The 14,176-nt window shown below is 43.9% G+C and overlaps 1 protein-coding gene across 9 annotated transcripts in view; it reads left to right on the top strand.

Moving 5' to 3' along the window:
• GTF2I (general transcription factor IIi) overlaps nucleotides 1–14,176 on the top strand; it is a 240,633-nt gene that overhangs the window by 195,089 nt on the left and 31,368 nt on the right. For 8 of the 9 annotated variants that reach the window (XM_029612153.1, XM_029612158.1, XM_029612155.1 and 5 more), the window contains 5 exons: nucleotides 2,252–2,326; nucleotides 3,622–3,714; nucleotides 4,401–4,466; nucleotides 6,956–7,139; nucleotides 7,387–7,469. In XM_029612153.1, the coding sequence (XP_029468013.1) occupies nucleotides 2,252–2,326; nucleotides 3,622–3,714; nucleotides 4,401–4,466; nucleotides 6,956–7,139; nucleotides 7,387–7,469 (501 nt within the window). The remainder of the gene's footprint in view (nucleotides 1–2,251; nucleotides 2,327–3,621; nucleotides 3,715–4,400; nucleotides 4,467–6,955; nucleotides 7,140–7,386; nucleotides 7,470–14,176) is intronic. The other variant, XM_029612156.1, reaches the window with a different exon arrangement.

Raw genomic sequence — 14,176 nt, forward strand, 5'->3', positions numbered from 1 at the left:
TCCTTTGCTGTTGTCTTTTCATTGGTCATTTTTATCCTTCTACTTCCTGGCATATGAGTTCATAGGAAGAGGTTGCCCTAGAGATGAGTTTTTCTTTAAAGGGTTTTGTATCATGTTTTGTAATTAGTTATAAGCGTTCAGGGTGATATTGTCAGTCTGTTATTGTACATGATGATTTTATATGCTCTATTTTTTTGTATGTGTTGTTTTACTTAAGCTTTGAATGGATTAGGGGTGAGTGAGTTGGGGAATTGTACTGAGAATTGTGGATATCTTTGTGCACTTTGAAGTTGTATTGGTTACTTGATAACATCAAATAAAAAAAATTGAAAATTAAAAAAAAAAAAAGGTAGCAAATTTGCAAGGCAAGACTTCCCTTGGCTAAACCCATGTTGGCTTTGTCCCTGATATGTTCAGCAATTTTGTTCTTTATGATAGATTCTACCATTTTGCTTGGCACAGACATCAGACTCACTGGTCTGTAGTTTCCAGGATCTCCTCTTGATCCCTTTTTAAAAATTGAAGTTACATTGGCTACCCTCCAGTCTTCAGATACCATAGATGATGTTACTGATAGTTTACAAATTTCCAATAGCAATTCTGCAGTTTCATTTCTCAGTTATTTCAGCACTCTCGGATGTATACCATCTGGTCCAGGTAATTTGCTACTCTTTAGTTTGTCAATTTGCCCTAACACATCTTCCAGATTCACTGATATTTGTTTCCATTCTTCCTAATCATTACCTTTGAATATCATTTCTGGCATGGTATATCCCTTATATATTCCTCAGTAAAAATACCAAAGCAAAGAATTCATTTAGTATCTCTGCTATGGCTTTTTCATCCCTAAGTGAAAAAGAACTCATCCTGTGCTTTCCATGTACCCAAGTTACCCGGGGGAAGGAGAAGGGGAGCTCTCTCAAGACCTCCGCGTCAGGAAGCCACAGCAGGGGATCCATGAAAACTCTCCCATCTGCCGATCCCTGTATCATGGATGCAGTCCAGAAATTGGCCACTGTTCTCACCTCAGTGGGCCTACTTTAGAGTCCTGAGTAGCCTGATGCTGCTGCCTCTGCTTTGTCCTGTCACGCACAGTGAACCAGGTTGTTTCCAATGAGCCTCCTGTGTGTCCGCAAAATGTCACCATCTGTGATCGCCTGCCTAACCCTGAAGATTTCCTGGCCATATGAGAGTGAGCGATTGAGCGAGAACCTGGGGAGCCCATGGGAGAACCACGTGGCTCTTTCTGTCTGGAGTCCAACTCCAAAAATGACCCCCATGCTGTTTGTGTCGCCTTGCTTGGCTCATGCTATGTAAATAACCTTCTAGGGAAAAAAGTGCATTTGATACCGCCCAGTTGTCCTCCAGTCTACACAGGCTACAGAACACTTCCCGCACAGTTCAGCTGCAGCCATCTTTCCCCCAAGCACAGCCCCATGAGAAACAATAGCAGAGCAAATTCCTCACCTTCCTTGCAGCAAAAAAGGTCTTCCAACCAGCCCCCGCACTGCAGGAGATGTGCTGCTCTATGATTACTCAGTCGCAACGGGACTGAACCACTGCCCATAGTGCCTCATGTCTTTCTTTCTCTCTTTTTTTTTTAATTTGCTTTAAAGTGACACTGTACCCCAAACAGGCTGTACAAAATAGTCAAAAAAGATTCTTCCCTGAAGGAACTTCTGACAATGGGGAAAACTGGAGCTCCACAGGAGAGAGGATCAGGCAGGGTATGAAGAAGCCAACACCACTGGCTATCAAACCCTCCTGAAGCACTGGGCAGAAGCCAAAGAAGGGCCACTGACTCCCCTGATTGGCCCTACTTTACCAGGGGGATGGCCCTAAGGACCTAACATGCTTGGGAGTAGATCTTCATCTCCAGAACTTGACCTCAGGTTTTTGCACCTCTACCATGTGCTGGAAACAGTCTAATACTGAGGGGCTGCAGGTGGCACACCATGTAAAATAGCAGTGTCAGTACAGCTTTTCTTCTCTGGTAGGGAGGCAAAACCCATGCATCTGGACTGATCTGGGGTATGAACAGGAAAGTGCATTTACACATGTAAATCCCAGTTTTACACGTATAAATGCTTTTGAAAATCAAACCTCCTAATGTACCTGTATTCTTTTTTTATAAAATATTTATTTGATCATATTACACTTTTTCAGGCAATTCACACACTATTTTGGATTGATCTTTTTTTTTTTCGCTGTACATGAAACATGAAAGTGTAATTGACCTACTGATTTGTAGAATTTCAGAGGTCTGAGACACCAAGAAGTCCTGGGAGTAATGCAAAGATTCCAGAGGTTGAGGTTACTGTTGAAGGTAAGTAAACCTCAGGGCACATTCCCCCATCTGGATTTCCTGACCCATTTATATCTTTATATTATTTTATTTTTATTTAATATCAATTTTATTTATTTTTATTTTATTTTTAATTTCTTTATTTTTATGTAGATGATTGTGTGTAAACCACTTTTATTGTTGCTGACTGATTTTGTGGTATATAAATGTGTTAAATACTATTACAAGGGTGGTCCAGTAAGGTAGTGTTCTGTAGATCTGGTAAGTATCCCAGCAAAGAGCAACTAAATATTTTTCCTTTGATGCAAATGAATAATATGGCCTCTCGGTTCTCCCCGCACCATCGTCGGAAATTTTTGTCAGGGTGGAACAGCTACATACAAATGCTTCCTCATCGGACCAGGAGTTTGATTCTGAATGATTGACTGTTGTAGGTTCCTGCGTAGGCGAACTGTGGGTAGCGATGATACCATTCCTTTGTTGTTCTGGGAAGGAGTAGTTTTGGGATGGGGGGTGGAATCGGAGGGGTAGAGGGTGGATGAAGGGTTACGGCAATGCACTGAACTCAGCAGTTTGATGGCTTGTTGTATTTCTTTATTATAAAATTAAGGTCATGTATTGTTATTCCCTGCAGAAGACTCAGGGGCAGATTTTCAAAGGGGTACACACGTAAGATACACACATAACCCCCGAAAAGCTGCCCCTTCCACCCCCTGCGCATGCCGAGCCTATGTTGTATAGGCTCGGCGGCGCACACAAGCCCCAGGACGCGCGTAAATCCTGGGGCTTTCCTGGGGGGGGGGGGGGTGCGTCGCAGCCAGCGCGTCATTGGGGGGCGTGTCCTCCAGACCAGCCCACGAACCAAAACATGGTGCGCCGGTGCGCGCAAGTTACGCCTGCTTTGGGCAGGCGTAACTTTTGAAATAAAGGTGGGGGGGGGGCGGAATTAGGGCCGGGGGCGGGTTAGTTAGGGGAAGGAAAGGGAAGGTGGGGGGTGCTGGAAAGAAAGTTCCCTCCGAGGCCACTCTGATTTCGGAGCGGCCTCGGAGGGAACGGAGGCAGGCAGCGCGGCTTGGCGCGCTCAGGCTGCCGATTTTGCGCAGCCTTGTGTGCGCCAACCCCGGATTTTAAAAGATACGCACAGCTACGCGCGTATCTTTTAAAATCCGGCGTACTTTTGTTTGCGCCAGTTGCGCGAACAAAAGTACGTGCGCATACTTTTTTAAAATCAGAGCGTAAGTCTCGCAGGATGATGTTATTTAGTATTGCAAATAAAAATTGTTGAAACATAAATATTTTTCCTTCTTCTTTTGCAGGGCCTAATGATGGTACACAAGCAATACAAACTAATACTCAAACCAATGGTTCAAATGTGGTTTTCAAACCTCGAGGGAGAGAATTTTCATTTGGTAAGTAGCTTTTTTTTGTTGTTGCTGTAGAATTATATTCAGGTAAGTTAATACAGTTGTGTACATAGTTAAAAATATTTTAATTCTGCTGTTCTTATGTTATAATGATATTTAGCCAAGTGATGCATCTGATACTGAATGCAGTCTTCAGAGAACAGCAGTTGCCTTTATCTTTAGTCAGACAGCCTTGTTGTACTTCACTGTTTGCAAGCACATGTGATTGTTTTTGTTTTGTTTTTTTTTTTTGTCTCCTCCTCCTCCTCATTTTGGGCTTCCAGCTCAATTTACAACCGGCCTGTACTGGGCTCTGGAGTCTTGAACCTTCATTTTCAACTACTTGGAGATTTTTCCCATTATACAAGATCCTCTCCTGACTCAGCCATCAGTGACCAGTGCTTGTCCAGGGATATAGCTCTTTGCGGAGCCCCTTATGCATGTACTCTCAATTCGGCCACAAAGCAACTTGCTCTCCCCCAAGTGCTGTGAATGTTGCATTTGCAATATCCCAAGCACCTGCTGGCCTGGGAATTAAATTCAGGACTCCGGTGTTTCAAGCATGTAAAGTTGTATTCTGCCAGAGGTATTACAAATAGTGTGGTACATTCCCCACAATTATATCATCTAGATGGAAGTGTTTTAATTCAGAAAGCATGTGTGTTCACAGAGTTTCATGAATTTTCCAACAGAAGCCTGGAATGCAAAAATTACTGATCTGAAACAGAAAGTAGAAACCCTTTTTAATGAAAAGTGTGGTAAGTTGTTTTTTTTTTAAGTAGTACTGCATAGTAACATAGTAAATGAAGGCAGAAAAAGACCAGTTTACCCATCCAGTCTGCCAACCGTATAGTGTGACTGCATGTAGGATATTGCTTCTTAATTGAGACAGTTTTTGTCATCTCATTTCTTTTTAATCCACCTTCATGAGTAGATGAGCATACAGGATCTCCTTTTAGTTCACAGCCAGAACCTCTCCCCTCCCATGTCCAAATACAAGATCTCACAATACTCCAACAGCCGCCAACACCTGCATGGCCGTTAACTGAACATCCAGCCGGCCAGAGTCGCGGGGCCTTTCCAGATGGCACCCTCCCACCACTAACATGTTGCACCCGGTCAACACAAGGAGTGTACAACCTGCCAGATATACCCAGCTATTTTAACACCTGTGTTTCTGCTTGATCTTTTAGTTCTAATTATTACTGTACTAGCAGCTTGCCAGACAGACCCAATTGATAATTACTGTCTTTTCACTTTTTTACAACTCAGGATCCTTTATTCTTATCCCATACCTTCTCAAAATTCATTTCTGTTTTAGCCTCTACCACCCACTTTGAGAGGGTGTTCCAGGCATCCACCACCCTTTCCATAAAAGTGCTATTTTAATAACCTATTTTAATATTAGGTTGTATCTTGGTTCTGTTTCTTCCCCCTTTTGATTTTGTCAAGTCTCCTCCTTTTCTTTTTTTGGCTCAATAAATTTGATTTCTTATGTTACATTGTATTGGGGTAAAACCTATTTTACTATCATACACAGATTTTTAAGTAAACTTTCTAGGTTTTCTCCTCATCAGTTTGTGTCACATTCATCATTTACATGTATCAGTGTGATGCTTGTTTGGGGTTTCTATAAGGAAAATTGGATACCACCTACTTCTACTCTGATTATGTTCTCTGATCACCAGAAATTAAAATCTCAGCCATGCAATTTAGAACATTTTGGCTAAGAGTATGCTGCTGACTTAAACATCAGTTTCCTTTTATAGTGAATTAATTCAGTCTGTCAAATGAGAGTAGTTTTTTCACTATTCCGTATCACAAACTTAAAGAAGCTCCCTTGTCATCGTATCATCGTCTATGCTCCTCAACCCGCAGATGGAGACCGAGGAGAACAGGTTTGCTCACAGCCCCCCAGTACTCCTGCAGATAGCAGGATAGCATACCCACGCAGTAGTATGGTCTGCTCCTAGGCTGGATGACAAGGAAAGTTTGGCCAGCTCCTAGGGCAAAAGCCTTGGTCTGTTCCTCCCCAGGTTGAACAGGGTATCTGGAGAGGGGTTCGGGCATAGGATTGGCTTCCTAGACAGAGGAATCCGGTGTCTTGCCAAGTCTCTCTCCTCCAGCTTTTCTCTGAATTGTCTGTCTTCTCCCCTCTCTACTTCTTTTTATCTTTCTTTGTATTTCTAAACCGCCTAAAGACCAGCTTAGTTCCAGCTAACGCATGCGAGTGGCTCAGTTAAGATTCTCAAATCAAGTCACACGCCTGCTTAAATAACCACGTTTTCAGCAAGGATTTGAAGGTTTTTAGACTGTCTGCTAGGCATAGAGCCTTCCTTCCTCTGAGTCTTCTTGAGTAGCCTTGGAGGCATAAAGTTCATCGCAAAAGAAGGAAAGGATAGTTGGGCCAGGGACGAGTAAAGGTTTGGGGATTGCTGCAGGAACCATGGCAGTGAGTTCTCCTCTGGGGGAGGTTCTGAGCAGGGAGAGACTCATGTTGGGGTCAGGGGAATGTGCCAAATGTGGTGTATCCCCCCCATGCCATCCTGGGGAGCAGCAATAGGTGCCGGATCTGTTTGTCAATAAGGCGTGGACTCAGGCCACAAACCAGTGCTGCATCAGAGAGTTTGGAGACAGCAGTGGCATAGTTCAGAAATATTATTATTAATAATAATAATAATAATAATAATAATAGTAAAAGAAATGTATTTCTCAAACACATCCAAAGTTTGTGGCAAGTTACATAGAAACATTCATAATTAAAATAGTATATAAACCCAAACATGATTATCTCCTACACTGTAAATAGCTAATAACTAATAGGAAAACACAAGCCTTACTCAATTACAACAATAGATAGACTTGCTGGAAAAGAAAATATTTTAGATGATTTTAAAAAGCTTGTGATCTTCAGTTACTTAGCCGAAGATCAACCGGGAGAGTGTTCCAAAAAATGGGACCAGCCACAAAAAATACCCGCTCCCTAATCTCGCATAGCTGTACCAGTTTCAGGGAGGGATATTTAGTTGACCACTAGAACACAAAAAGGTGCTAGATTCTCACTGCAGTAGAGATACATAATGGGTAAATATGGGTATGCTGGCAGCTATTTGAAAGTTATCCTCCCAGTGTAACACTCAAGCGATTGTTGTTGTTATGCTAAAGGTAAGGGGTAATTCATATTAAACAGCTGGAAGCAGCCTGATAATTTTCTGCCCCTTCCTTTGCTCTTTTTGTTTTGTTGCAGGGGAAGCATTAGGTCATAAAGACCTTGTCAAGGTTCCATTTGCTTTATTTGAATCCTACCCAGATGACTTCTTTGTAGAAGGCTTGCCTGAAGGCGTTCCATTCCGCAGACCATCCACTTTTGGTATTCCAAGACTGGAGAAAATCCTTCGAAACAAATCCAAAATCAAGTTTATAATTAAAAAGTACGGTAACTTTTAAAATTAAATATAGCTTGCAGTTGCTTTGATGTTGGTTTTCAAATATAAACATTGTGAGCTCTGCTTTGAAAATAATTTGTTATGCACAAGAATATGAGAATCCCATTTGAATATAACCACCTCATTTATTTAGAGATTTACATAATAGCGAAAAGGATTTGGCTACTTTTTAAACAAACTGCATGCAGAATGGTACTGTTTAAAATGAAATTGTTAATCTCTTTATTCACAGACCTGAATTGTTTGAAGCTACACTCAGAGAACCGCCTGCAAACAGTCTACAACGTGAAGCATTACCCTTAAGGAAACCTGATGGTACATCACCACTTTCAGATCAGTTTTACATAGTGGATTATGTTTGCCTTTTTTTTCCCCCATCTTGTTATACACATTGAAGTATTTATAGTACACATGTTCTACTATATGCTGTAAAAGTATGGTAGTAATATGATATAATACAATATTGGGGAGTTTAAACTGAGTGCTCAAAATTCATATGTAAAATGTTAGTGTATGAGAAACTATTTCTCAAGTACCTTTTCTCTGAAAATACCTAGAATGCACAGATTTTTAAGGAAACTTTAAAGAACAAATAGTGTTATCATCATACATGTTACAATAAACATTAATATCTTGGCTTTTAAAGTCCCTGTGTACAAATGAGACCCTTGTCAAAGACAAGTATCTGGAAGGATTCACAGTGGTGGGATTATTGCATTCGACCCTCAGGAACTCCCCAAGCTTAGAATTCAGTTTCACTGCAGAGTGCTTCAACATGCAGGTTCACTTGCTTAAAAATGCAATGTGTGAGGTTTGCACATAAAGGAGAGTACAAGAAAGACTGAAATGAGTTTTTAAAGCAACGCACTTTACAGGCATGAATGATGTTTGTGGAGAAAATTCAATAGAGAGAGGATGCCAGGATTGATTTGACTTGATTTATTACTTTATAGCCCACCTTTACAAAATGAAGTTCAACAAGAAATCAACTACATAGGGTGGCTACAGAAAGTCTACACTCCCATCCAAATGTTCACCTTTTGTTGCCTTATAGCCATCTTACCCTGCAATGGCCAAAGGGAAATATATTCCAGAATTCTTTAAAAAATGAAGTAGAAATAAAAAAAATTGAATAACTTGGTTGGATAAGTGTCTATCCACCCCCTGCCCCCCCTTTGTACTTCTGTAGAGAGAGAGAGTCTGTAGCAATCCTAAATATTTAAAGGTCTAGTGTAACCAGTTGCCTTCAAAAGCCTACAAGAAATGAGTTGGCCCCACTGTGATAAATTGTACTGATTCATGTGATGACAGGATAAATCCAGCAGTTCCTGATGCTTCTCTCTGCTGTATAGTGTATTCCAATCAAAGACCCAATGAATTCTGGGACAAAGGTGTTGTACGGCCCAGATCTGGGGATGGGTATAAAACTGGATGACCGAGCAAGAAGGAAACTGATCATGGACACAGCCAGGAGACCAATAGCAACTTTGAAAGAGCTGCAAGCTTCCATTGCCAAGACTGGTCAAAGTGTACATTTGACAACAATATCCCAAGCATTCCACAGATTTGATCTGTATGGTAGGGTGGCAAGAAAGAAGCCATTACTTAAGAAAACCTACCTTGAATCCTGGTTAAAGTATGTAAAGGGTGCCATAGCCATGTGGCAAAAGGTTTTGTGATCTGACAAAACTAAAATAGAACTTTTTAACCTAAATGAAAAGTGTTAGGTTTGGTGCAAACCTAATCGACCACATCACCCAAAGAACACCATCCCTACTGTGAAGCAAAGTGTTAGCAGCATCTTGTTAGGATGTTTCTCATCATCAAGGACTGGGGGACTTGTCAGGATAGAAGGGACAATGAATTGAGAAAAGTGGAGAAAGGTCCTTTAGGAAAAGATGCTGCCCTCTGCAAGGAAGCTGAAGTTGGAATGAAAGTTCACATTTCAGCATGAGAATGATCTGAAGCACACAGCCAAAGCTATACTGGAGTGGCTAAAGAACAAAAAGGTAAATGTCCTGGAATGGTCAGAGCCTTGACCTCAATACATTTGAAAATCTGGCATGATATGAAAGTTGCTGTTCATCAACACTTCCTAGAGAACGTGAAAGAGCTAAACCAGTTTTGTAAAGAAGAATGGTCTAATATTGACAAATCTAGGTGTGCAAAGTTGGTGGAGACCTATCCCAACAGACTCTCAGCTGTAATTGCTGCCAGAGGTGCTTCCATAAGTATTGACTTGGGAATGGATACTTATCCAACTAGATTTCAGTTTTGGTTTTTGAATACATATATGTTTTGTCCTCCCAATAATAGTTTCCTCTTCATTCAGGCAAGTCAGTCCACACCAGTGGGTTGTGCACTCCAACCAGCAGATGGAGAACGAGAACAACGATTCAGTGATGTCACCCTAATATAGCTCTGCTCAGGCACCAGCCAGCCAGTTTTTCTCCGTCTCAAGCAGGTGGTGGACATGCATCCTTGCTTGTGGATTTCGGCCTGCCAGGATTGAAAAGGCCATTTTGACTTCCTGTGGTGATAGCAGTCGCTCCCTCTCTTAGTTGAGAGTCTGGAAACAATCTCAGGAGACAGATTGGACAGTAGTGAGGTGAAGGCTATGGTCCTAGCCCTCCTCCTAACAGGAGAAGAGATCCAGTAGGGTAAGGAGGCCCTGGGCTCAGCCCGGCTGCATAGTCCTCTTCTCTGTCTTCTCTTCTTCCCTCTTCTCTCTCCCTGCCATTCTTTATGTCTATTGTCCATTTTGGCTGAGAAACTTTATAAAATAAAAAAAAAAGTGCATGCGCTGGGCAGTGCTGGGAGTGGGTACTGACGTGATTCTTTTCAGGCCGGTCAGGCTATTTTTGGAACCGGCAAAATTTTAACGGCGCTGCAGACACATGGTAGGTGCTATTTTAAGTGGCAGAAACTGCAGAGGCACACAGTGGGATGCTTATGCTCAGCCTATTAGGGGAAGAGAGAGAGAGAGAGTGTGACTTGGCATTGGGGGAGCAGCCTGGGAAGAAGCTTCGCATCTGCTCAGCATGCCATATGAGGGTCCTTAGTCCCAGGAAGTCCCTCAGTGTGTGTCAAAAGTGTGTTGAGGCCCAGGGAGATGTCTCCACAGGGGAATTTGTCTCTGCAGGGACCTCAGAGGCTCCTGCTTTACAGACAGAGGTTATGGCGGCTGCTCGTACCAGAGAGGGTGAGGAGTTTTCACCACCTCCTCTCCTATCAATTCCCTCAGGATTGGGCTCCGAGAAGGTTTTGTCTTCTCCGGGGATGGATCTTTCTGCCATTTTATGGGTGGAATTTTTTAAGGGTGTCAAGGGCAAGAAGGTCTCCAGGAAGAGGCTAGGGATTGCCCGCTTCAGAAGTCTCTCTCCTTAGAACCTATGAAGCATTCCAAGGAGTCTTTGTCTCCTCTCAGGAGGAAGAAGAGAAGGAGACAGACGGAGGGAGAAGGCGGCGATGACAAGGATCTTTCAGGAGACTCAGTTGGGGAGTCAATCCTCGGTGGGGGATCCCAACGATCCATTATTAGAAGAGGGGGAGATTCCCCCAGATGCTGAGTCTCACAGGGACGAGATGTCCAGTTAATTTTGCAGACCTTGAAGCCCTAGAGTGTGAGGAGATCTTGCCTGCAGCGGCCAAAGATTCAAAGAGGAACCCTGTAATGATTAGCTTGCGCAACGCATCCTGTTTTTTCCTCTGGACGAGGCCATCCAGGAGCTGATAGATTTGGAATGGAGCGCTCCTGAGGGTAATTTTAAAGGGGGTCGCTCTTTAGCAAGATTGTATCCTATGGATCCTAAAGAGAGGGTGCAACTCTGGTTTCCCAAGGTAGAAACCTTGGTTTTTGCTGTGACAAAGTGGACCACCATTCCAGTGGAAGGAGGTGCAGCTTTAAAAGACACTCAAGATTGGAAGATTGAGGCTATTTTAAATCAGGTCTTTGAAGCGATGGCCACAAATCTCCCCTTATAGTGGCCAGGGCAAGGTTACAGTTAGCCCAGGAAGCTCTGGGAGAGAATGGCCCATACCTGGAGCCGGGAGCTGCCTTCCTGACTATGATTTGGTGCGCACAGCAGCTCAAGGGGTGGCTTTGGTGATTGCAGCCTGAAGGCTCCTGTGGCTATGGAACTGGTCTGCTGATACTATTTTGAAATCGAACCTTACCAAGTTGCCTTTTAAGGGGCGCTTTTTGTTTGGGGAGGAGTTAGAGAAGATGGTGGATCAGTGGGGAGAGTCAAAATCTCCTTGGTTGCCAGAAGATAAGAAGTTGATTCCCTGGTTTTCTCATGTGAAGTGGAGATTTTGGAGCTCTCAGCGTTTTTGCTCCTCCAAAGGTTTGAGTAGTCAGAGGTATCAGACATTCAGTAGGTCTCAGTCCTTTTGGGCAAGGCAGCCAGGCAAAGATGGAGCCTCTGATTCTGGAACTCTGCGATCCTCTCAATGAAGTTTTGGGATCCATCCTCTGTTGGAGATAGGCAATCGCCTGTCTCAATTTTATCAGAGGTGGACCCACATCATTTCTGACCACATCATTTCTGGTTTTTGGAAATACTGTGGGATGGGTACGTTTTGGAACTTATCTGTCCTCTCTCAGATGCTTTTATGGTTTCTCCCTGCAACTCCAAAGAAAAGAAGTCAGTGGTCCAGTCCGCACTGCAAAGGATCAGGAGGGCACAGGGCACTATTCCATTTATTTTGTGGTTCCCAAGAAAGAGGGTTCATTTCGACCTATTCTGAATCTCAAGGGACTCAATCAGGCCCTCCAGGTTACTCATTTTCGGATGGAAACATTAAGATCAGTGATCATTGTGATGCAGAAGGGAGAATTTCTCACTTCTCTGGACCTATTGGAAGCTTACCTTCATATTCCAATTCGTAAGCAGCATCAGTGATATCTACACTTTACAGTTTTAGGTCGGCACTACCAGTTCAAACATTGCCCTTCAGCTTGGCCACGGCACCCAGGACTTTTTCGAAGTGATGGTAGTCATGGCCATGGTCCTCGGAAAGGAGGGTATTATGGGGTAGATTTTTAAAAAATGCGCGTTCGCGTACTTTTGTTGGCGCACCAGTCGCAAACAAAAGTACGCTGGATTTTAGTTGATACGCGCCCTATCTAAACCCTATCTAAACCCCCCCCTACCTTTGTCCACGGCCCTATCTAAACCCCCCCCTACCTTTGTCCACGGATTTACGCCTTCCGGAGGGAGATGTAAATCCACACGCGCCAGCGGGCTGCTGGCGCGCCGAGACGCAACCCGGGGGCGGTTCCGGAGGGCGCGGCCATGCCCCCAGGCCAAAACCACGCCCCCGGGCCCGCCCCCGAAACGCCGCGTCCCGCCCCCAAAACGCTGCGTCGATCTGCCCCGCCCCCGACACGCCCCCAACAAAAAACCCCGGGACTTACGCGAGTCCCGGGGCTCTGCGCGCGCCGGCAGGCCTATGGAAAATAGGCGCGCAAGGCCCTGCTCGCGTAAATCCGGGCGGATTTACGCGAGCAGGGCTTTTAAAATCCGCCCCTATGGTTCATCCATAATTGGATGACTGGCTAATCAGAGCCAAGTTGTTGGAGGATAGCCGGTTAATGTCCATCAAGGTGATTTAATTATTGAAGCACCTGGGATGGGTAGTGAACTTAGCCAAGAGCAACTTGCCGCCATCTCAGGTCTTGGAGTATCTGTGCATCCGGTTCAACATGGTGCAAGACAAGGTGTTTTTCTCAGAGTCTCGCATTCAGAAGATCTGGGGTCAGGTCCGGATCTTGTGTAAGGATATCAGCTCATCCTTCTGGTCGTATCTGCAGATTTTGGAATCAGTGACCGCGATGATAGAGGTTGTACCTTGAGCGGGTGCTCATATGCGTCCTCTGCAGTGGTCTCTCCTATCTCAATGGAATCCTCAGTCTCAAGAGTACAATGTGACTTTTGACCTTGCCACCAGAGGTGAGGCGGAAGCTGCTCTGGTAATTGCGAAGGGAGCATCTCGAAAAAGGTATGGATTTGGAGACTCCCGACTGGTTGGTGGTCACAACGGATGCAAATCTCCAGGGCTGGGGAGCACACTGTCAGGAGTTGGTGGTGCAAGGATAGTAGGCTTCCAAAGAGGCAATTTCATCCTGCAGTTCACAGACTGGTTGGAAGGAAAGACGGTGAAATTTATGTCAGACACACGACAGCAGTGGCGTACGTAAATCACCAAGGGGGGACTGAAAGTTGGCAAGTCTCTCTAGAAATGGATGCCCTTCTGCCGTGGCGGAACATTATTTGCAGGTACTGTCAGTCTCCCAAATAGCAGGAGTCAACAACATGGAGGCAGATTATCTCAATTGTAACATGTTGGATTCAGGAGAATGGAAACTGGCTCCTGAGGTTTTTCGACTTATCGTGTGTCACTGGGGATGTCCCTTTCTGGATCTAATTATGTATGTTTTATACTATTTTGTATTGGTATTGTATTTGATTTATTTTAAAATTTTATATATGTAAAATTTGTAAACCACCTAGATTGATGATAGGCAGTATGGATAAAAGAGAAAAATAAACAAATACATAAATGGAGAGATTTTACAATCTGACAAGGGATGTTCAAGCACTCAGAATAGATGTGCTAGTTCAGGCTTGGCCGCAAGAGAATTTACTCTATGCATTTCTGCCGAGGCCTATGATCAGCCTTTTGTTGCAGAAAATAGCACAACATCCAGGCATTGTGCCTCTGGTGTCCCCAGATTGGCTGCACAGGCTGTGGTACGCGAATCTGCTTCATCTTCTGATGGGAGACCCTTGGCAACTCTCTCTTCTCATGGGGTTGTTACGGCAGGGCCCAATTTTTTTACAGCAATCCAGGTCAGTTTTGTCTTACGGTTTGGCCCTTGAGAGGATTAGGCTCTTAAAGTGAGGTTACTCGGGTGGTGGTGGAAACTGTTCTGAGAGCGCAAACATTTTCCACCTCCTTGGCATATATTTGCGTTTGGCGGGTTTTTGAGCATTAGTGTCAGAATCAAGCTTCTGTGC

This window comes from Rhinatrema bivittatum, chromosome 8 (genome assembly GCF_901001135.1).
Source record: "Rhinatrema bivittatum chromosome 8, aRhiBiv1.1, whole genome shotgun sequence".
Taxonomy (NCBI): Eukaryota; Metazoa; Chordata; class Amphibia; order Gymnophiona; family Rhinatrematidae; genus Rhinatrema; species Rhinatrema bivittatum.